The 25064-nt window shown below is 40.2% G+C and overlaps 1 protein-coding gene across 1 annotated transcript; it reads left to right on the top strand.

Annotated features, from left to right (window-relative positions):
- The first annotated feature begins 1346 nt into the window (after positions 1–1346).
- CYP51A1 (cytochrome P450 family 51 subfamily A member 1) lies at positions 1347–24979 on the top strand. The gene is made up of 10 exons (XM_060782272.2): positions 1347–1589; positions 7184–7282; positions 8496–8672; positions 11505–11631; positions 13182–13356; positions 15055–15174; positions 17807–18002; positions 19469–19564; positions 21353–21521; positions 23083–24979. Exons 1-10 carry the CDS (start codon positions 1428–1430, stop codon positions 23280–23282), a joined length of 1521 nt encoding a protein of 506 aa, XP_060638255.2. The 5' UTR covers positions 1347–1427; the 3' UTR covers positions 23283–24979.
- The last annotated feature ends 85 nt before the right edge of the window (positions 24980–25064 follow it).

The following is a 25064-nucleotide window of genomic DNA, read 5'->3' on the forward strand; positions in this document are numbered from 1 at the left end:
GGAGGGCCAAAGTTTGCCTATGCCTGGCCTACAATGACCATATAATGCAGTTCCAGCCTTTGTGTGGATATGAGAAACACGAGCAACAGCAAACCCTATTGAAATGGAGACTTTCTGGGCTAAGAACACCTCAGGCTGCACTGAAGTCTTCAAAAGTGTCCTAAGAGAACATATTTTGCCTCAGCTATGGGACAGTCAGGGCCCTTCCACACAGTCATATAACCCAGAATATCAACGCAGAAAATCCCACAATATCTGCTTTGAACTGGGTTATCTGGGGCTCCTTGGAAGGGTTGAATAAAATGCTACATTTTTATGTTTTGAATTGTTATATGGCAGTTCACAGCAGAAATTGTGGGATTTTCTGCCATGATACTAACTCTGGGTTATATGGATGTGTGGAAGGGCCCCGAGTTCACATTGCCATATATTCCAGTTTGAAGCAAATACTGTGGGATTTCCTGCCTTGATATTTTGGGTAATATGGCTGTGTGGAAGGGCCCTAAATCCACATTGTCATATATTCCAGTTCAGAGCAGATATTGTGGGATTTCCTGCCTTGATATTTTGGGTTATATAGCTGTGTGGAAGGGCCCTAAATCCACATTGTCATATATTCCAGTTCAGAGTAGACATTGTGGATTTTTCTTTCTTGGTATTTTGGGTTATATAGCTGTGTGGAAGGGCCCTGAGTCCACACAGCCATATATTCCAGTTCAAAGCAGATATTCTGGGTTATATGTCTGTGTGGAAAGGCTCTGAGTCCACACAGCCATATATTCCAGTTCAAAGCAGATATTGTGGGATTTTCTGCCTTGACATTCTGGGTTATGTCTGTGTGGAAGGGCCCTGAGTCCACATTACCATATATTCCACTTGAGAGTGTATATTGTGTGATTCTCTGCCTTGATATCCTGGATTATATGTCTTTGTGGAAAGGCCCTGAGTCCACATTGTCATATATTCAAGTTCAAAGCAGATAATGTGGGATTTTATTTAGCTGTGAGGAAAGGCCCTCAATCTATTCGACACCATGAAGGAAACAGGTGCGCTTTGATTGTGTGTGAGAGAGAAAAATCCGCAAGAATAACGTTTAAAAGGAGTTATAGGTTGCCAAATCGATTCAAGGCCATCTAGTGAGGGAACGGCCACCGACAGCACAGCCTCTTTCCCTCACGACGCGGCTTCGCTGACTGAGCCCTCCTCGCCTCTCGTGGTGAAGACCGGCCTCGCGCGCGGGCGTTGATTGGCCGCCGCGCCAAGTTCGTCAGATGGGCAGAGATCGGCCCAGCGCCGGCGGCGGTGCTGCTGATTGGCTGAGGCGCACCGCCTCCTCTCATTGGTTGAGGCGCATCGCCTTCACTGTTGTCTTCTTGGAGGGAGGTTGGTGTGACTGAGCGGCGCATCCTTGGCTTGCTGCGGAGACGATGGCGGTCCTCACCTTGCTGGAGATGGGCGGCTCCCTCTTGGAGAAGGTGGCCTTCGGAGGGCCCATCTCTTTTCTCCTGGCCGCTTCGGCCTTCGCCCTGAGTTTGGGCTACTTGTTGCAACTGGGCTCCAAAAACAGGCGCCAGTCCAAAGGAAACCAGGTAAGATGTATCTACAGCAGGCCTGGGCCAACTTGGGCCCTCCAGGTGTTTTGGACTCCAACTCCCACCATTCCTAACAGCCTCAGGCCCTTTCCTTTTAAGCGGCTGAGGGGGAAAAGGAAGGGGCCTGAGGCTGTTAGGAATGGTGGGAGTTGGAGTCCAAAACACCAGGAGGGCCCAAGTTGGCCCAGGCCTGGTCTACAATGCAGAATAGTCACACCACTTGTAACTGTTATTACCTCAGTGCTATGGGAGTTGCAGTTTGTTGAGGTACCAATACTCTTTTTCTGGATTTGGGTTTTTTTTTTTTGGAATATTTGCATATGCATAATATGCATCCATTAGACTCTCAGTTAACCAGAACTCTCAAGCAACCGGCAAACATTTCGAATATTTAAAATTAAACCAAAATTCTACACAAAGTTAAGTTTACACTCATTTGCTTCTAATGACTGCATTTCAGTATTAATATCAAGGCAATACAGAGCTTATATATTACATCACTATATATATTCAGTTCTTGTGGGTTTTTCGGGCTATATGGCCATATTCTAGAGGCATTTCTCCTGACGTTTCGCCTGCATCTATGCAAGCATCCTCAGAGGTGAGCTCAGACCTCACCTCTGAGGATGCTTGCCATAGATGCAGGTGAAACGTCAGGAGAAATGCCTCTAGAATATGGCCATATAGCCCGAAAAAACCCACAAGAACTGAGTGATTCCAGCCATGAAAGCCTTCGACACTATATATATTTTCGGAACCTCCAGTGGTGCAGTGGGTTAAAGCGCTGAGCTTGCTCACCGAAAGGTCGCAGGTTCAAATCCGGGGAGTGGCGTGAGCTTCCACTGTCAACCCCAGCTTCTGCCAACCTAGCAGTTCGAAAACATGCAAATGTGAGTAGATCAATAGGTACCGCTCCAGCGGGAAGGTAATAGCACTCCATGCAGTCATGCCTGCCACATGACCTTGGAGGTGTCTGTATACAACGCTGGCTCTTCGGCTTAGAAATGGAGATGAGCACCAACCCCCGGACACAACTGGATTTAATGTCAGGGGAAAACATTTACTCTACCTATATCTATCTATATATATATATATATAAGTTTTAAGTTGAACTGATCCTGTTTAATTGCTCTTTTTCCATTCTATTTCCTATGCTATTTTACGTTTCTATCCAACTTATTGAACCCCTATCCTTTAACCAGTTTGCATTGAGGCCCCTTTCCCCCCTCCAAAATTAGTTTGTTGTTGCTTGATGTTTGTTTGTTATTGTTATGCTGTTTTATGTTATTTTAATTTGTTATTGTTTGGCTTTCAATTGTATTTTGCCTGGGCTTGCCCCGAGTCCCTTCAGAAAGATGGAGGCAGGGTAGAAAAATAAAGTAGTAGTAGTAGTACTTCTTCCTCCTCCTCCTCTTCTTCTTCTTCTTCGGTATAGTATTATACAGACCTCTTTTTATTAGTAACTCTCAAGCAACCAGAAACTATATTTATCAGGCGCCTACCAATCCACACAGGAGTCATTTAACGGTGGGCTCTTCTGCACAGCTGTATAACCGAGGATATCAAGTCAGGAAATCCCACAATATCTGCGTTGAACTGGAATATATGGCAGTATAGACTCAGATATCCCAATTTAAAGCAAATATTGTGGGATTTCGTGCCTTGATATCCTGGGTTATAGGGTTTTGTGGAAAGGTCCTAAGTCTATGGCAGTGTTTCCCAGCTTTTGGTCATCCAGGTGTTTTGGACTGCAATTCCCACTATTCCTAACAGCTGGTAAACTGGCTGGGATTTCTGGAAGTTGAAGCCCCAAACACCTGGAGGACCAACGGTTGGGAAACACTGATCTATGGTAATGAGAGCTCATTATTAGATTGTGGTGAAATTTCCTATGGAAGTTTTCAAACAGAGGCTGGAGGAAAATGCTTTGGCTGCATTTTCCTGTGTGGCGGAATGAGATTGGATTGGATGCCCTTTTGGGGTCTCTTCCAACTCTTATAGCATGATTTTAGAGATGGGGCCTAAGTCTAAATGCAAATGTACTTGCATGTATGTAACATCATAAGATATTTTGGAAACTGGATCCAACTCAAAGCGTGACATTCATTTATATTTCATATCCACCTTGTGCACACAGCCTGAAGGTAATTTAATACACAATCATGTTGTGCATGAAACAAAGCTTATTACTGTTAAACCGTTAAAAGACTGAAGGTGTCACCATCTTAGCCAGCTATGAGGACAATTTGGGATTTTGGAGATTTCCGTATTTTTTGATAAAGGATCCATTGAATTCCTTGAAGCAGTGTGGACTGTGTTGCTCTATGCAGAGGAACAATTCAATGCTTCTTTTATTATTTTTCAAATTGGTGATGCACCAGCGGTCACCTTCTGAGCTGTTCCTTTTGAGTAAGCAAAGGCAAGCCATCCCTTTGGACAGTTTTGGATTTTGGAGCATTTCAGCTTTCCGGATAATCAATACTCAACCTGAATTTCAATGTAATTGGGATGCACACACCTCAAAAGGGACAAATTAATAAAAAGGAAGAGAACTACTTCTGCTTATGTTGCTGGACTCCAACAAAAGACGTGATTTGGCATGTTTTGTTGTTACTGGAGGAGAAGCAAAACAGCAAGACTAAGGCTGCATCTACACTGCTATATAATCCAGTCTCTAAATCCACATTATTTGCTATGAGTCTACACTGCCGTATAATCCAGTTCAAAGCAGACAATCTGGGTTCAGAAACTATTGTATGGCAGTCTAGATGGGGCTGTAGTGTTCACTTTGGACAGATGGGAAGAGAATGCTGTAGATCAGAATAGCATACTTTTAAATAGTGACATCGATGAAAGCAGCCATGAATTAGTGGGGTGTGTCCTCGGCTTTGCCTAATATAGGAGAAGGCGTGGACATGATTAACCTGCCCTGACATCCTGTCATAGAGAGTAATTGTTTTTATAATGTCACAATGACCTGAGAAATTTAGGAAAGCGAAGAGGCGTTTGGTGTTACCTAATGGGGTTTCTCAGGTTTCATTTGTACCAGGCCCGTAGCCAGGATTTTGATTTGGGGGGTGTGAGTTTGATTCGGGGGGGGGGGTGAGTTTGATTCAAAGGGGGGGGGGGGGCTGAGGAGCTACCCTAGCAAATCTTTTGTATCATTATCCCAATAGCTCCATGCATATGGGATATATTGAGCATGGTGATCAGATCATGATATGAATAAACATAACAGTTTAAATAATGTACCCGTAAGGCCTTCTTGTGGACCACCCTGAGAATTTTTTTGGGAAGGGCTGAAGCCCCTCAATCCCCCCCCCCTCTCGGCTGCATGCCTGATTTGTACCTATGGTAAAGTTGGCCATGGAAAGCCACTGAGTGGACTTTGTCAAGTCACACCCTCTCAGCTTCAGAGGATGGCATAGGCAAATTTCCTCTGAATATGTTTTGCCGAGAAAACCTTTTTCCAAGTTGATATAAATGCGAAGGCACACAGCAACAACCAATCTACTTACAACCTTGAATTGTATAGAGAAAAAGCCACATTCTCTAAAAAAAAAAACTACCTACCTAAACTTACCACCAATACCTAATAATTTGTGGATCATACAGGAGTGTTTTTCTGATAAGGGGACACACTGCTTGCTTGCATGTGGATGATGGGCTGCTGGCCTCTTCCAGTATGTTATGAGAATAAGAAAAGCAAAAGCTTTGGAATAAGTTGCTTTTTTTAATTAGTAAAGAAAGTGTAATAGTGGTTTGTGTGATGTGGAAGTGCATCTTTGACATTTGGCAGGAAGGAATAGTTCCCTACTGCTGCTCCTGGAGAAGTTACAGGGTGGATATCTTTTTGGGAATTTTTTTAAAGGGGATTTTATTTCTAGAATAGAAAATTCCTCAAAATCAGGGAATAACCCAAATGTTATGAAACTTGGTGGGTCAGCATTGGTAGAGTGAATTAATGAGGGGATAAGTAGTAGTATTTATATAAACTACCTGCCATTGTTTTCTCTTTTGTTTTGATTATGACTGAACTGTAAATAAAGGTAAAGAGCAGTTAGAGCAGAGCAAGACTCTTGAAGTTTTTTTTTTGTCATGAGAACTCAAGTTGCTTCTGGTGTGAGAGAATTGGCCGTCTGTAAGGACGTTGCCCAGGGGACGCCCGGATGATTTGATCCTTGTGGGAGGTTTCTCTCATGTCCCCACATGAGGAGCTGGAGCTGATAGAGGGAGCTCATCCGCCTCTCCCCGGATTTGAACCTGCGACCTGTTGTTCTTCAGTCCTGCCGGCACAGGGGTTTAACCCACTGCGCCACCGGGGGCTCTGACTCTTGAAGTGAGCGAATGGAATTTAGAATCAGTACTTTGGCCAGCTAATTACATTGATATGCTCAGCACTCCAACAACAACAACAGCGACTATCAGAGAAACTTGTGCTTTTTTTATTACCCTTTCATCTACCCTACCCTGGCTTTAAATTACACAATGCGAGCCTTAATGCTTGCCACTGGGTTGGTATGGATCCCTATAATTATTTATTGTCACTTCAGAAATGATGGAATATTGCAAAACTCTGACAGTTGTTTGGTATGGCACCAGCCCTCTTTGGCAGAGAAAGCTAAAGACCTTGTAAAACTACAGCTCCCATGATGCTATGTAACATTGGGCCACAGCATTAATTTTACATTGTAAACAAATTGTACTTTGGCTTGGGCAGAGAGTCACAGTGGTCTATCCCTGCCTTAAAAGACTAGTGTGAGATATCGAGTCACCATTGGGAAAGAAAAACAAGGAGCTTTGAGTAGCCCATTTGAAGAGAATGACACAGCCCAACCATAAAAAAATTATGCATTGGTTTTTAGGCCTGGAGTTCTTTGGAAACTGATTCTGAAATTTGCATTGGATAGACCACATCAGTTCTAGTTTAATAGATATGGTTATCATGATTTTTTATGGGCGAGCAGATGATGGCTGATATAAGCCATGTGTCTCAAAAACTAAACCTGTCAGAGAAAAACTGGAATCAGTTTTGGAATCAGCAGGTCAAGTCTATCCAGTTTTGGAATCAGCAGGTCAAATATATCCAGAAACAGGTGTAACATCTGAAGCACCAAAATGTGTGTTGGCCAGTGTAACTGCAAGCCAAAGTAGGATATTTTCTTGCATTTCTCACTTCTGAGATTGGTTTGAAATTAATCTCCACTTCGATGCTTAATCAGTCCTCCATGGTTGGATATATATGATGTCTTCTTTGTAGGTTTATTTTCTTTGTGCTCATCCCAAAAGTTCTTTCATAGCTTCAGTGGTGAACTGATTAAGTTCTTGAGGTTTTACTTGCAGAAGCCTCCTCCCATTTGCCCAGGGTGCTGTTTCACTTCTCCTTCAGTAACAACAAAATGTGCCAGATCATATTATGATCCCACAGTTGATCCCACCACGATGGTAGGAGCTTTGTTGTAACCTGTCAACATAAGCAGGAGAAGTAAAACAGCAAAGTAGACTGTTATTGTATGTGGATTCTTCTCTAACCCCCCCCCCCCCAAATATGTAATTATAATATTTTTTTTCTCTTCTCTCTCTTACTGTAGAGGTACCCACCTTATATTTCATCAAATATCCCCTTTTTGGGGCATGCTGTTGCATTTGGGAAAAATCCTATCGAATTTTTGGAAAATGCCTATGAAAAGGTGAGTCTAATCTTTTTATAAAGATGATCTTCACACAGATGACATTTTATTGTTCTTTGGAGTGTATCTACACTGTAGAATTAATGTGGTTTGATGCCAGATCCATCCTGTAAAAATTATTGTCTGTTTATCAGGCAGTATTTTATTGAGTCTCACTGTTTTGTACAATGTAATATTGAAGGATTTGTGTAAATGACAAAATTTGTGTAGGCATGCATATATTTTCATTATTTCAATTTCTATGACCTTGAGTGGAAATTCTCAATGTAATATCTAATGCCAGGTATTATAATATTTATTTATTTATTTGTTTGTTTGTTTGTTTGTTTGCTTCATTTCTACTCCGCCTTTCATGACCCCGTAGGGTACTCAGGGCGGCTTACAAATCCGGCAAAAATTCAATGCTGCACAGGTAAACAATAAAACACATCTCATCAAAATATAAACAATCTAAACATAAAAGCAATTAAAACATATATCAATCAAACAAACAGTTTAAAAACCTTATAAAATGTCGAGTCATGATCTATCCATAATCATTTTCCAAAATCCACAGTCCATTATTCAGGCTGTTAAAGTCTTATTCCATGGTTTACTATTTACTAAATGCCTGCATAAAAACCAGGTCTCAAGTTTTTTTCTAAGAACCAGGAGGGATGGGGCCTGCCTGATGTTACTGGGGAGGGAGTTCCACAGCCAAGGGGCCACTACTGAGAAGGGCCTGTCTATCTTCCTGGCCAATCGAGATAGGGAAGAGGTTGGGACAGAGAGCAGGGCCTCCTCAGCCGATCTTAAAGCTCTTGTAGGCTCATAGAGGGATATGCGTTTGGACAGGTAAGTTGGACCAGAACCATTTAGGGCAGTAGTTCTCAACCTGTGGGTCCCCAGGTGTTTTGGTCTACAACTCCCAGAAATCCCAGCCAGTTTACCAGCTGTTAGGATTTCTGGGAGTTGAGAAACACTGATTTAGGGCTTTATAGGCCAAGATCGGCACTTTGAATTGGGCTTGGTAGTAGGCTGGCAGCCAGTGGAGCTGACATAAGAGAGGAGTAGTATTCTCCCTGTACGCTGCCCCAGTTAGAAATCTGGCTTCTGCCCATTGGACTAATTGAAGCTTCTGTATCGTCTTCAAAGGCAACTATTATCTTACCTTTCTTTTCCTCCTCCTTTCATCTATTTCCTAATTCCTTTTCTCCATTCATCCTAAATACAGTATGGACCTGTATTCAGCTTTACTATGGTGGGGAAGACATTCACCTATCTGCTGGGAAGTGATGCTGCTGCGCTTCTATTCAACAGTAAAAATGAAGACTTGAATGCAGAAGATGTGTATTCACGTCTGACTACACCTGTCTTTGGAAAGGGAGTGGCATATGATGTCCCCAACCCAGTATGTGCATTGTCATATGAATTGATTTTGTATTTGTTTAATTGGGGCACCAGTATGGAATTACACAAAAGCAAACAAACAGTAGCAGATCAAACTGCAGCATCTTATCACCATCATTCTTGCTCATTAATACCTAATCAGATTAGCTGTAATTATAAATCAGTGGTTGGAACACCCATGGAAATACTGCCAATCCTCCTCCTCAAAGTATATTATGCTAATTTGTACTAGTTCTCCACTGTCTGTGTCAAAAGTTAGTGTGTGCCTCTTTATTAGGAATTGTACGTTTTGGCTTCTGATAAAGTAACTACCTGCACAACCATTTTTATGATAGCATAAACTGTCAGTCAAATGCAGTCAGTATCTGTGTAATGGTTTCAAACCAATGCAGTTTCGAAATGAACTATATAATGTCTTCAAACTAGTAAATTCTTTCTGAAATTAACTATAGTGTATCTATGAGGTTATGCTCTGGGACTTTGAATGGTTAAGAAAAAAAGGTGGATGATCACACCCCGTATTGTTCCATCAGATGCGTAGTTTCTGGATTCACAATTTCAACTAACTCCAGAGCATCATGACCCAGATTATTAAATGGCTTAGAATATCACCACCATTTAATAATATGGGGGGCATAATGCCCTGGAAGTCGTTAAAATTGTGAATCCAGAGCCTACAGATCTGATTGGTCCACTGTATAATTAGTTGAACGATCAATTACTACATTCATTAATTGCTAGCGGCAACTGCTTTAATTGTACAGAAATTTGTAGAATTGGTTTATAAATTAATTATTTAGTCCCAGTTCCAACAGAGGATTTTGAGTTAAGGCACTCTTTGTCATAATAATTTAGCTGGATCTGATTGCCCTGCCTGACATATAACACATTTCTCTATGTGTCAAGAGAGAAATTAAGTCCCTGGATCTCATCCTTCATAATCTAGTATTTTGCAGATTTAATTTGCACGCAACCTGTCTCTTACTCAGATTTTTTTTTTGTTTGCTTGCACTTAGATGTTTAAGTCACCTGTTGACCTATGGCAAATTATATTCTTTAGACAAGGAAATAGCACCTGGTATTTGTTGGTGGTGTCCATCAAAGTAGTGACCAGGAATGACTTCTGTTGCCTTTGCTCTTATGTGTATTTTGGCATATTTTAACTGAATCTTACCTTTCATCTTAATGAACAAATAAGAGCCAAAAGGCAGTTAAAAGGTTACCTCCTGTCTTTACTACGATGTGCTAGAAGTGTGACTTTTTATATATTGTGCTATGTTATCCTCTAAAATAGTTTATTATCTTCCCAAATCTATACTTGAAAAAAGGGGGAACAATTGGTTAAGACACAGATTCAAGTGTTTTAATAGAATTCTATCAGTTGGGTTGTGGTCTTCCAGGGAAAAATGTGGGTAAATGAGGCTTAAAAGTCACCTTTTGGCTCGGTGTTGCAGCAGGTCTCTGCCTGCTAAATCACCTGGATCAGCATATTTGTACGTAGATATTAGGTTGATTTAAAATAGTGTTTCTCAACCTTCCTAATGCCACAACTCAGTTCTTCATGCTGTGGTGACCCCCAACCATAACATTATTTTCATTGCTATTTTCTAACAGTACTTTTGCTACTGTTCTGAATTGCAATGTAAATATCTGATATGCAGGATGTATTTTCATTCACTGGACCAAATTTGGCATAAATACCCGATACACGCAAATTTGACCACTGGTGGAGTTTTTTTTGTGGGGGGGGGGGATTGATTTTGTCATTTGGGAGTTGTAGTTGCTGAGATTTATAATTAACCTACAATCAAAGAGCATCCTGAACTCCACCAATAATGGGATTGAAGCAAACTTGGCACACAGAACTCCCAAGACCAACAGAAAATACTGGAAGGGTTTGGTGAGCATTGACCTTGAGTTTTGGAGTTGTAGTTCACCTATATCCAGAGAGCACCGTGGACTCAAACGATAGATCTGGAGCAAACTTGGCACGAATTCTCAATATGCCCAAATGTGAACACTGCTGGAGTTTGGGGAAAATAGACCTTGACAATTGGGAGTTGTAGTTGCTCGGATTTATAGTTCATCTACAATCAAATAACATTCTGAATCCCACCGGTAGAATTGGGCCAGACTTCCCACACAGAACACCCATGCCTTGAAGGAACTTGCTGGCGTAAGCCTCTTTCCAGCCTCATACTTTCTCCCTCATCTGCATATGAGCACCATGCTGCCATGTGCCAAGCATGCCCACTCTCCCTTCCCTGCTTGGAGTCTCAAAAACAGCTCTCTCTTGGCTGAGAGGCCAGCCAATCACAGTGGAGGAGGGCTTTTGGTGGGAGGATTTGCCATCTGTTTCCAAAAAGAAAGAGAAGGACAGGTGAAGATATCTTCAGTCTTCTCTGCTAAAGGGGTTCCTAAGACCATCAGAAATATGTATTTTCTGATGGTCTTTGGTGACCCCTATGAAGCCCCCTTCGCAATTAAACTCCCCAGGGGTCCCAACCCCCAGGTTGGGAAATGCTGATTTATAAGAACAATTCCAGAAGATAACTGGAAAGAAATGTTCTTCTGTAGCAAGATTGATGGTGCCTTTGAAATGCTTCTGTTTGTCCTTCTGAAAGGACAAACTAGTTTGAAAATGTACTGTCAGCACAATCCAGTTAACGTTAAAAACTGTCCTATTGAAGCCATTGAAAGGTTGTACCTCAATTCCTTGTCCTAAAATCACTGATGTCGAAGAGCTTTTTTGTTGGGCATATGCCATGTTCATGTTTTAAATGTTATGTGTAACTCTTAATGTCGTAACTGTTGCTTTGCTTACCTTTTGAAGATATTTTTGGAACAAAAGAAGATGCTCAAAACTGGACTCAATATAAGCCAATTTAAGAATCATGTTCCAATAATAGAAAAGGAAACCCTGGAATATTTCAAAACATGGGGAGACAGTGGCGAACGTAGTAAGTATAGAGATTTAAAATCAAAAAACGGGTACTTGGTGGGTAGGGAAGATACTGGATTCTGATACCCCACGAAATGCAAAGGATGGGTAATATAAGGAGGCATATCTTGTCATGTGTCATGGATCCTTGGCAAAAATATCACGTAGAGCAGTGTTTCTCAGCTTGTGGGTCCCCAGGTGTTTTGGCCTACAACTCTCAGAAATCCCAACCAGTTTACCACCTGTTAGGATTTCTGGGAGTTGAAGACCAAAACTTCTGGGGACCCACAGATTGAGAACCACTGACATAGAGCTTTTTCAACTCGAAAGTTTAGTACTTCCTCCAAGTAAGAGAGGGGAGAAGCTAACTGTTGCAAATATGTTCTAGGAACATCCAGAGTTCTCTCAAAATTTGCCTTGATAACATCGTAATAGCAAATACGATGTGCTTACTTCCATCACATCATTGCTTGTATATTTACCACCTAAGTACCCTCTTCTCATATTCCTCATTCTTACTGTTGTGATTTTAATGACAATTTAGCTGCCTTCCAATTCATGGACTCCCATTCTTGTATCTTTTGGTATCAGTGTGGCATCTCTAGTTTCGTTACCTAAATTGGTTTGTGGAGTTATGTGCATTCTAGTTATTGGTATAATATGGCGATGTGTAGTAATGTTTTTTCTTGAAATCCTATCTGTATCATTTGATCCAGAATGGAGATGAGACATCTGAGTAGATAATGCCCCAATCTTGCAGCAGATGTCACCTGTTGTTATATAGCAGTTGTCCCCCAACGAAGTATTCATTCAATTTATTTATTTTGTATAATTTGAAGTAAACTACAAGGATGAATTTATTTATTTTATTGTGTCAGAAGCGAATTGAGGGTACAGTTGTAATGTATTTAAAAACACAAGCAAAGTTAAAAACTTGGCATTATACTAAATGTCCTTTGACCAGTAGCTGCCCACTTGGAGTGTCTCTGGTGTTGCTATAAGAAGATCCTCCATTGTGCATGTGGCAGGGATCAGACTGCATTGTAATTGTTGGTCTATGGTTTGCTCTTCTCCACACTCACACATTGTGGACTCTACTTTGTAGTGCCATTTCTTAAGGTTGGCTCAGTATCTTGTGGTCCCAGAGTGCAATCCGTTTAGTGCATTCCAAATTTTCCAGTCTTCTGTGTGCCCAAGAGGGAGTCTCTCATTCGGTATCAGCCATGGGTGGGGATTCTGGATTTTAGCCTGCCACTTTTGGACTCTCACTTGCTGAGGTGTTCCTGCAACATGAGAGAAGCCTACCCACGGGATCATAACACATCCAGGCATTCCCTGGGAAACGTCTTTGTAGATGACAGATTCTCACACCAGAAGTGGCTTGCAGCAAGGCTGAATGAATGAATTAATGATTGGTTTATTGTACCAGCCATAGGCCATGACATAAAATAATATACAACATTTAGAAGTACAATAAGCACTTTCCAATGTAAACATTAAAACTTATTCTATATACTGGCTCTTTAAAATTTAAATTATGACGAGTGTTTTCCTTTTCTTGTGTTGCAGACTTATTTGAAGCACTGTCAGAACTGATCATTTTGACAGCCAGTCACTGTTTACATGGGAAGGAAATACGGAGCATTCTCAATGAGAAGGTGGCAGAACTCTATGCTGATCTGGATGGGGGATTTACTCACGCGGCTTGGCTTTTGCCTGGTTGGCTGCCTTTGCCTAGTTTCAGGTATTAAAGAACTTAATCAGCAGAAAATGTTGTTAATCAAATACATGTTTTCATTATATATTTGTATTTTGTCATTACTCTCATGAATCTAAGGTTGTTGTGCAATTCTTTCTATTCTCTTGTATCCTCACTATAAAACCGGTGCAGTAAATTAGTCAGGGAGATAACTAATATCTTAAGATTATATATGGCAGAGTAGAGATTTGGACCTGATCTCACCAGTTGAAATCTCACATATTGTGAGTTATTTGCTCCTGAAACCTGTTTTCCCAGTAAATCTAAAGATGTTTTCAATGTCCTTAGCCATAGTAAATAAGTGTTGAAACAGGGTAAGAGCCCAACTTTGTGCAGTGGGGCACTGAAGAAAGATACTCTAGAAAAAGAGAAGAAATCCTTTTCAGTAATGACAAATTGAGTGACAGTTTTTCACAGTGACTTTAATTTTAGTGTGCTCTTATGTTTCTGATACTGGGGAAGCTTTTGCATCAATTTTGATTACGTATGTCACTGCGAATTTTATTATTTCCTACACCAGTCATAAGAGACTCTTGAGGGACTCAGTGATCCTCCTGGCTTTTCCTTTTCTGTCATCTACCCTTATGAATGAATTTTCAAAATATGTTTGTCATATACATTCTCATGTTGTATCATGCAATGGTTACCTTTGGAGCTAGAATTCAATGACACTATGTAACAAAATTTGAAAAATCTCTGTTCCTGGTTTGAAAGTGTTATTTCCTGTTTAATTGTGTGGTACTTACTTAGAAAGTAATTGTTGTATTCCAGAAACTTTGTTTTTGTGGCTGAGGGTAGTACTATTATTTTCTTCAGGGAGCCGTAGTGGTGCAATGGGTTAAACCCTTGTGTGGCTGAACTGCTGACCTGAAGGTCGGCAGTTCAAATCTGTGAGATGGGGTGAGCTCTAACTCCTGTCAGCTCTAACTCCTGCCAACTGCTGACCTGAAGGTCGGCAATTCAAATCTGTGAGATGGGGTGAGCTCCCATCTGTCAGCTCCAACTCCTGCCAACCTAGCAGTTCGAAAACATGCAAATATGAGTAGATAAATAGGTATCACTTCGGTGGGAAAAGGCAAAGAGGGGAGGAAGGCAGAATAGGGGAGGAAGGCAGAATATAATAGTGTATTATTATTATTGTTATTATTATTATTATTATTATTATTATTATTCAGTCTAGGTACTTTGTAATTTTCCTTAATGAAAATATGCCATTTTAACTTTTCAATGTGCAGAAGGCAAAAACAAAGTTTTTGTGGTTTAATAAACTATCCTCATGTTTTTATGGTAGAATCAATTAAGAAATGCCACGTATAGCCCCAGGAACAAAAATAGTGTTACATAGTGATATAGCTCATAGTATAGTATTACTCTCTTTATATATAGTTTTCATACCAGTGTAAAGTGAGTTAATCTTGCATGAGAACTAGAGTATTGCTAAATCAAAATTCTTGATATTTAAATTAAAGGCTTAGTAATGTGGCATCCTAGCATTGATCTACTCTGTTGCGTTAACTATTAAATATATGACACAATTTTCCTTGAGGCATTTTGTGCTCTTTGTGTGTTGTGGGAACTGCTGCAAACAGTTGAAGCTTGAAAAAAACATGTATAAGATCAGAGTCTTTCACATATTGATTTATAGATACTGATTTTTATTTACATAGTTGTTTTTCATTTTAGACGTAGAGACAGAGCCCACCGTAAAATAAAGGCTATTTTCTATGAAGTAATACAGAAACGCCGGCAGTCTGAAGACAGAGAGGATGACATGCTACAGACACTATTGGATGTTACCTACAAGTAAGTGAAATAACTAAGCTTTAACTGGCAAGGGGCAACTTGGGGCTTGAGTAAAAATAGGGGGGCATCTACACAGACCATTTAATGCAGGTATTAAAGAAAGTGGTTTTGCTGTGCAGATGATCACATAGGAAATCCTGGAACCGGTTTGAGGCTTGGGTGTTCATTACACAAACCTCAGAGCAGTTGTGTGTGTCCAGAAACTGGATGCAGGCAGAAACTGAGACCCCTTCTACACTGCCATATCAAATCCAGATTATTTGCTTTAAACTGAATTATATGGCAGTGTAAGGTAAAGGTTTCCCCTGACATTAAGTCTCGTTATGTCTGATTCTGGGCAGTGGTGCTCAACTCAATTTCTAAGCTGAAGAGCCGGCATTATCCTTAGACACCTCCAAGGTAATGTGGCCAGCATGACTGCATGGAGCGCCGTTACCTTCCTGCAGAAAGCGGTACCTAGTGGTCTATTCACATTTGCTTGTTTTCAAACTGCTAGGTTGGCAGAAGCTGGGCCTAACAGCAGGAACTTGCCCCACACCCTGGATTTTAACCACCAACCTTTCAGTCAGCAAGTTCAGCAGCTCAGCGGTTTAACCTGCTGTGCCACCAAGGGGCCCTTATATGGCAGTGTAGACTGATATAATCCAGTTCAGAAGACAATGTGGATGATCTGATTTGATAATCCGTGTTATATGGCAATGTAGAAGAGGCCTGAGATATGGCCAGTTGAAGGTAGAATGAGAGCTTAAAAGTAAAAAGCTGGCAATCATCAACACTTGTGAGAAGTCAACCACGTGTCTACTCTTTTGGTCCCACAAACACCGTTTTAGATGCTTTAGTTTCCACAAGATTACATTATGAACTGATTTGAATGCTGTAAAGGTTTGATTTTGTACTCTCTGGAATCATGGTTGCAGCATTAAACTCTAGTCCTTGCTCAACAGCATAACCTACCTGCTGCATCAACATATAAGAAGTAGGTGGTTAATACTGAAGCACCTAAATAGGTCTGGATACACCCAAGTGAATAGGAATTATTATTGTGTTAAATGATAAAAATGATTCTGAAAGGCAGGCACTAACTTTTGTGATGTGAGAATTTACATAATGTGCCTTCGTTGTGAGCCGTCATGAGAAGGGCGGGATATAAATGCAGCAAATAAATAAATAAATAAATAATAAAAAATTTACAAAAACAACACCCTAACTTTTGTGATGTGAGAATTTACGTAATGTGCCTTTGTTGTGAGCTGCCCTGAGAAGGGCGGGATATAAATGCAGTAAGTAAGTAAATAAATAAATAAATAATAAGGAATTTACAAAAACAACAACAAGAATTAGTTGAAGAGAACATGTGATAAGAGGGTGGAGGAAGAGTTAAACTGGCTCTGGATGTTGAAGAATGGTATTTATTTATTTACTTATCGCATTTATATCCCACCCTTCTCACCCTGAAGGGGACTCAGAGCGGCTCACAACAAAGGCACAGTTAGATGCCTTGGGTACATATAAAAATAAAACAACATATACTTTAAAATCATATACATAAAACGTAATAACTTTAAACAATTACTTAAAAACACACAATCCAAAAGAATATTACAGGAGCCATTCCGGTTGTTACTTGCGTTATTTGTTATTGTACTGAGAGATCATTGTTGCACTGGGAATCATTGTGCAAACGCTTGGTCCCACAACCATGCCTTCACATTTTTTCCCTGACGGTCAGGAGGGAGGGGGCTGATTTAATTTCCCTGGGGAGGGAGTTCCATAGCCGAGGGGCCACCAGAGAAAAGGCCCTTTCTCTTGGCCCCACCAGTTGTGCCTTCGAGGGGGGTGGGATCGAGATCAGGGCCTCCCCAGGCGATCTTTACCTCCAAGATGGTTCATAGAGGGAGATACATTCGGCCAGGTAAACTGGGCTGCAACCGTTTAGGGCTTTATAGACTAAAGGCAGCACTTTGAATTGTGTGTGGAAGCAGACTGGCAGCCAGTGGAGCTGTTGCAACAAGGGAGTTACCCTGCTCCAGTTAGAAACCTAGCTGCTGCCCGTTGGACTGCTTGAAGCTTCCAAACAGTCTTCAAAGGTAATCACGCGTAGAGCGCATCTTTATTATTCGAGATGTAACAAGAGCGTGGACTACTGTGGCCAAATCTGACTACTGCTTGCCATGTCAGTGCTGTCTTGTCATGCAACTTTAAATTGACAGGGCATTTGTTGAGAAATTCAGAGTTTTTTTCTTCTTCTAATCAGGGATCTAGTTGTGTATTTTAACCTCTGTTTTGGCCTAGTTTTTCTGGGTTGAAAATGATTCTGGGTGACTACTTTCCCAACATCTCCTTCTGTTTAACTTCATCTTATTTAGCTTTTATTGTTGCTTCTTTTCTCTAATGCTTTTGTTTTTAAATGGCTGCAGCTCCTCTGCTTCAAACTCTGAAAGTGCAAGTGGGAGTGTTGGGATATAAATATTTCTAATAAATACTCTTGCTTGTCCTGACATTGTTTACTGCTTTTGCATTTCCACTAATTTTGGATTAGAAATTCTGGGAATTCATTAGCCTTTCTTCTTCTTCTGACGTGCTGGATTGTTTGGTGTGAACCACGTCCTCATGAGACCTTTTTTTTGTCTAGAGATGGGCGTTATCTGACAGATGATGAAATTGCTGGGATGCTTATTGGGCTGCTGTTGGCAGGTCAACACACATCTTCAACCACAAGTACTTGGCTTGGTTTCTTTTTGGCAAGAGATAAATCCCTCCAGGAACAGTGTTATGCGGAACAGAAAGCGGTGTGTGGAGAGGATTTGCTTGCATTAAACTATGATCAGGTTTGTATACCCTGTCTTCCTTTTGACTGTCTCTGCATGCTCACTCCTTGAAGACCCTTCAAATCTATTGACTGAACTCATCTCAGAAAACCTTGCTGGGTTTTGTAATTTTTTGGTTTTCACTTTCCAATGAAGATGGTGCGTCTTATGGGGGAAAAAAACACCTCATCATGGTGAAATATTTCAAGTACTAGAACTGTGTGCAATATTCCTTTTTCGAGCTTTCGCACTTAGAGCAGAAATTAAGCTGAGATACGATGAGGTGTCCCTCAGAATTAGAAAGTAATAAAATATATGCCCTTTGCAGTCCCTATTCCCTTGTTTAGAATTTTATACAGTGAAACTTACTTCCAAGGTAAATGCATAAGATTAAACACCAAAAATGTTGATAACCTAACTGGTTGCATCTAACAGTTGTTGGAGGAGGAAAATAAGTATGTAGCTGGGAGCATATATTTTTGTTAATGTATATGTTGGCATTCGTGCATGTTTTGTGTGCTTTGTAGATAGAGAAAAAAAACTGTTTTAAATTGCCGTTAGTTATAGTAAAGGTTTCCCCTTGACATTAAATCTAGTCGTGTCCGACTCTGGGGGTAGTGCTCATCTCCATTTTTAAGAGCCAGGGTTGTCTGTAGATGCCTCCAAGGACATGTGGACAGCATGACTGCATGGAGTGACATTACTTTCCCGCTGAAGCGGTACTTAATTATCTACTCATATTTGCATGTTTTCTAACTGCTAGGTTGCCAGAAGCTGGATCTAATAGCAGGAGCCCAACCTACACCCCAGATTTGAACTTGCTGACCTTTTGGTTGGCAAGTTCAGCAGCAAATGCGGTTTATCCCACTGGGCCACCGGGGCCGCCGCTATTAGTTATACAGTTTATTTATATATTTTATTTATATGCCACTTTTCTCATCCTGGGGGACTTAAAGTGGTTCACAAGTAAATGGCAAAATTTAATGCCTCACAAAATATAAAATTTGTTACATAACTTAAATAGCATATGAAATTAAATTAAAACCAGTAAACTATAAAAACATCAGACACAGACAAACATAAAACAGAACGTTCGACATTGCACCAATCCTAATTAATCTCACTCCCCGAATGCTTGCTTGAAAAGCCATGTTTTAAGTTGTTTTCTAAACACCAGGAGGGAGGGGGCCAAACTAATCTCACTGGGGAGGGAGTTCCACAGCTGAGGGTCCACCACCGAGAGAAGTGCCTGTCTCTTGTCCCCACAAGTTGCTCCTGCAAGGGCTGCAGGACCGAGAGCAGGGCCTCCTTGGCTGATCTTAATGCTCTAACTGGCTCATAACTCTGCTCTTTTTTATGATGGTACAAGACATCATGGTGGCACATTGCAGCAGTTTTGCAATAGGAAACTTCTAGTACATTAAATACATTTTGTTGTTTTTAAATATGGATGATCTGGAAAGTAAAAAGTATTTTTTAATTTGTAGCTGAAGGATATGACATTGCTGGAGCATTGTTTGAAGGAAACATTAAGGCTCAGACCTCCTATAATGACCATGATGAGGATGGCTAGAACACCACAGGTAAGAAACTTTGGTAACATGGAGTTACACTATGTAACAAAATTCCTGGTTTCAAAGTGTTCTTGCTCTTTTAGTTGTTATACGCCAGAAACTTTGTTTTTGTGGCTGTCACAAACTATGTTGAATTGGTTGAGACTCGGTAGAATATTCATTGAAAAACTGTAGCAAAATGTGCTGCAGGATGTTCCACAAGAGTTTTTTTGCAATTTAGTAAAAAAATTCCATGTTCAATGTGTTGTCAAAGGCTTTCATGGCCAGAATCACTGGGTTGCTGTGAGTTTTCCAGTCTGTATGGCCATGCTCCAGAAGCATTCTCTCCTGACATTTTGGCCACTTCTATGGCAGGCATCCTCAGAAGTTGTGAGGTCTGTTGGAAACTAGCCAAGTGGTGTTTATATATCTGTGGAATGTGCGGGGTGTCTACTTGAGGAAAGTGTGAATGTTGCAGTTGACAACCTTGATTAGCATTGAGACTTTACAGCCTCTGAGGATGCCTGCCATAGATGTGGGTGAAATGCCAGGAGATAATGCTTCTGGAACATGGCCATACAACTTGGAAAATTCACAGCAACCCAGTTTTTCCATGTTTTTATGATAGAAGCAATTAGAAAATAACTTTTATAACCCAGGGATAAAAATAATGTTATATAGTATTATGTCTCAAAAAGTAAATTATAGTAAATTTACTAGTTACAATTATTAATAATCAATGGGATATACAAAATGGAAAGATTTCTATCTTTTCAATCTTTTGGTAAATTATTCCACCAAACAGTGACAGTTGTGCTTAAAGAATTCTGAAATGTATATATTTATAGTTCAGTTCTACACAAGTTCACTGAAAACTCATTTTTTGGTAAATGTGTACAGCACTCTTTGAATATCAATTCCCTATCGCCCTGACTAGCACAGCCAACACTTTGCAAATTCTGAATGTCGTAGTGCAGAATTTTAGTATTGTACAAGGTTGAGTGAAGGTAGTTTATAGGACTTCAACCATAGGCTGAGATCTTACATCACAAAATAAGAGTCTAGGTCTCTGTCAACCTACTTAAAGAAAAGGGTTCCCCCTAGGCCAAAATCAGTTCGAGGGGCCTGGAAAATTAGGTGGAAATTGCTTCTTTGGGGAAAACTTTGCAAAAATAGTTTTGGCACCTGAAGAATCCAGGGCTTCCAAACTTGTATGTAAGCCAACATCATGCATATGTTGAGGGCACATTTGGGGGCCAAAATTATGGATTTTGATATGATCTGTGGATCAGTCGGGGGGAAAACTTTGGGGCTTAGCATGGGATTTCTCAGATCCAATCTGCGGAAAAGCAGTATGTTGTAATCCATCCTTTTGGATTTGATCCCCATTCAGTAAATATGGAAAAGCCTACAAGTTCTAGTTTATGAGAAGTTTAGGATTGTAGCAAGATGATCCTGGATGATTGCATGTTCAGTAACACATGTAATACTTCAGCAGCTATTTCTTTCTTCTGGTTCAAAACAGAAAAAACAATTATGCTGCTCCAATTCTACATTATTTTCCGTTAGTTAGCATTAATGACACTTCTACCTTCCAGTGAATAAGCAACCACTTTTTGAAAGAACAATCTGAATTCCTTCTGAATAGAATGTTATTTATTATGCTCCTTGGATTGGCAATCCTAGCATAGCACTATGTTAAGCATTTTATACTAGAAAACCAACTATGCAGAATGTCTATGGAACTAAATCTGAAACACATTTTGAAATTGCAGATAGAGAACATTATAAACTGCTTCAAAATCTTTGTTGTTTTAGACTGTTGCTGGCTACACAATTCCTCCTGGTCATCAAGTTTGTGTATCCCCTACTGTAAATCATAGACTTAAGGACTGTTGGATAGAAAACCTAGACTTCAAACCACAACGCTACCTCCAAGAAAACCCTGCAGCTGGAGAGAAATTTGCATATGTGCCTTTTGGTGCCGGTAAGTTTGTACCTGAAATAAGTTTAAAACCTTATTATTGCCAATGATGTAGGTTGAAATATAATTGCAGCGCTGCATTAGCATAAAAATAGATTACCAAGCCAAACCAACTTTAAGAATTTACCTAGATCTCTACACATTTCACTGCTAATCAAGTATTGCGCAATAACTGAGCTCAGTCAATGCCACTAATGTGGGATCCAGTTTAACTGCTGGTTTATAGTTATGCTATGCATAGAGAATCTTTTTTAAAAAGAGCTACTTTGTTCAGGCCCAGCTTACTTGTCTGAATGCATCTGCCCCTGCGTCCCACCTCACAATTTAAGATCATCCGGGGAGGCCCTGCTCTCGCTCCCGTCAACAGTGCAAATGCGACTGGCGGGGACGAGGAGCAGGGCCTTCTCGGCTCTAGCCCCCCCCCCCGTCTATGGAACGGGGGTAAGGAGGTAAGATCTGCTCCCTCGCTCCTGACCTTTAGAAAAAAATTAAAATCATGGTTCTGGGACCAGGCCGTCGGACAATACATGTATGCAGCTTTTAGTGGGACAAGGACTGGAACGGCGACTCGGCTGATGAGATTGTTTTATGGTTTTAATAACTGTTTTGATATTTGATGATGTACTGTTTTTAATATGATTTATGTTTAAAGTATGGTTTTAATATTGTAGTTGTAAGGCATTGAATGTTTGCAATTATCTATGTGTAAACCGCTTTGAGTCCCCCTAGCGGTGAGAAAAGCGGTATATAAATGCTGTAAATAAATAAAATAAATCTGGTTTATATATATTTCTGAGGCTTGCTTTGCTAAGATCTATGTATATACATATATAACTTTGATAACCCTGTGGTTACATGAGGGCTGCTTTGGAGTTTGAGGCTTGATCTACACTACCACTTAATGCAGTTTGAATGCATTATATGGGCAATGTAAACCCATATAATGCATCTCAGACTGCATTTTATGGGTCTACACCAGACATGGGCAAATGTTGGCCCTCCAGGTGTTTTGGATTTCAACTCCCTCAACTCCTAACAGTCTGCTATTAGGAATTGTGGGAGTTGAAGTCCAAAATACCTGGAGGGCTGTTTGCCAGTGCCCGGTCTACACTGACCGTATAATGCAGTTCAAACTGCATTATATGGCAGTTTAGTTCCAACCTGAGTTTCACTCATAGGATGAAGTAAAATCAATGTTACCAAAGCCACAGTCACAATGAAATAATCTGGCTTTCTCAGCAGAACAGTCCTACTTACTGGAGCTGAGGATTAAATTTATAAAAGACATTGTCAATCGGATCCTTCATCCTTCTGGGTAATTGAAAATCAGATGGGAGTTGGGTGGAGGAGTTGTCTTAACATTGTCACCAGCGTTTTACAGCTTTCCTCTCTAATTGAAACTAATGTGGATCAAAGTTGTTACATTTCCGAGGTTGGTGCACTGGGAAAATCGGAAAGGGATGTCTGCAGCTTCCTATGATCCTTCTTCAGCCTTCCCAATTAGCTTATGAGTGTTCTTAAAATATAAACTGAAATCCATTGTTTCAACTTCCTTTTTCTCTAGGCCGTCATCGTTGCATCGGGGAGAACTTCGCTTATGTTCAGATTAAAACAATTTGGTCAACCCTTCTGCGTTGGTATGAATTTGACTTGGTGGATGGATATTTCCCTTCAATAAATTATAAAACTATGATCCACACACCTAACAACCCAATCATTAGATACAAACGGAGGTCACACAGCAATGTAACGTCTTCTAGCTAAATTTCCTGAAGATATTTCTATACAAGTTATATGAAGATCCTTAAAAAGGAGACGGGTTTATGCCTGTACTGTTGTAAAAAAATGTGAATATTTGTGCTGTTCCTTAAACCTAAGAGGTGTTTCTTTTGAATTTTTTCCCATTTCACATCATGTATCATAACCAGAATGTGTATTTTAATTGCTTGTGCCATTTATAAACTGAATTTTTATTCTTACAAGACCAATCTTGAGCCGGTTCAGCAATAACTTCAGTTTTTATACTTGTAACTAGGAGCATAACTTGAAATAGGATAAAAAAGAGTTGTGTCATCAAAGACTACTATAGTCTAATAGTTTTAAAACTGCCATAACATGATGAAGCAAAACGGAAGTAACTGTTATACAGCTTGAATGGAGTTAATACATTTTCCTGAAGCAGTTGTTGTACCGCCTTCTTAGAAATGAACTTCAAGGTTTTTTAAAACATACTCATAATCACTGACATTTTGCATTGAACTCTAGACCCTGATATTTAATGTGATTTCTACTTAGAGAGACAGTTTCAAATGCCACAGAGGATACAGCAAACTCCAGCTCAAATAAAGCTCTCGTAAGAATAAAACCAGAAGAGAGCAAGAAGCAGTTGTAGCTTCTCTGTAGAGCAGAGGTTAATGTATGATTTTATGGATGTTGATGGACTACAATGTTTATCAGCTCTAGGTTGCACAAGTAGGAACGAGAGGACTTCTAAATCTAGTAACATCCATCAGGCTCCCCATTCCCCTGTAGAGATATTTTGTACATTTCATTGTGTATTTAGTCATGTTAGATTGATAATTGTATTTGCTTGAATGCACTGGTAATTTGGCCAGCTGCAACATCAGTAAAGTTTTTAATTAAATGTGATAAACTTAATTTGTGATGTTGAAAATGTTCAGTAATTCTGGCAGTGAAGAATGTACAAGGATGGGGACTGATGTGACAAGTGTTTAATTTCCAACATGGCTGCTTTTCAATAATCCCAGTGGAGGATGTCTTTGCAACCAAACCACCTAGACCTCTAGCTCAGTGGTTCTCAACCTCTGGGTCCTCAGGTGTTTGGGTCTACAACTCCCAGAATCCCAGCCAGTTTACCAGGATTTCTGGGAGTTGAAGGCCAAAACATCTGGGGAGCCACAGGTTGAGAACCACAGCTAGCTACTCCTAATATTTTTTTCCTAACAGATAGAAATGTGTAGAGTCAGGATGAGTGTTCAGGTATTGTTTCCATCGTTCTTTTAGAACACTTTAGGCATCCCTCAGGTAATTAAGCCTTTGAAACAAGGTTTCTTTGTAGAATGCTTTTGGTCACGTGTGTGTGCTGGCCAAACAGGAGACATAACACTTCAGGTTGTGTACAAAAGGGACTGAAACATACATATTTATGGCATAGAGCAGATAAACCTTGCCAGTGAAAAGAGCGAGAGTGACTGAGAGATGAAGCAACTGCAGGGAATTCTGGCTCACAAGGGCATAGGTTAATCTTTTCTGTTTCAAGATTTCATTTACTCTGCTCATTTGGAATGCTTTAGTGAGACATTACATAAAACAAAGGCAATGTTGGAAGATGCCTTCAAATGATCTTTATAAATTTTCAAATATTTTTACTTATGTGAGGTTTACCTAATCTGGTTATTTCATGTCATGTGTTAAATTTGAATTAAAAGTTTGCTGAAACATGTTGGAAGTGGATTTGTTTGTGTACTGTAGGAACCTAATTCCTATTTGTTCATGTTTTTCCTGTCTCTGGGACCAAATTTTCTG

Source organism: Anolis sagrei, chromosome 6 (genome assembly GCF_037176765.1).
Source record: "Anolis sagrei isolate rAnoSag1 chromosome 6, rAnoSag1.mat, whole genome shotgun sequence".
In the NCBI taxonomy this organism is placed as follows: Eukaryota; Metazoa; Chordata; class Lepidosauria; order Squamata; family Dactyloidae; genus Anolis; species Anolis sagrei.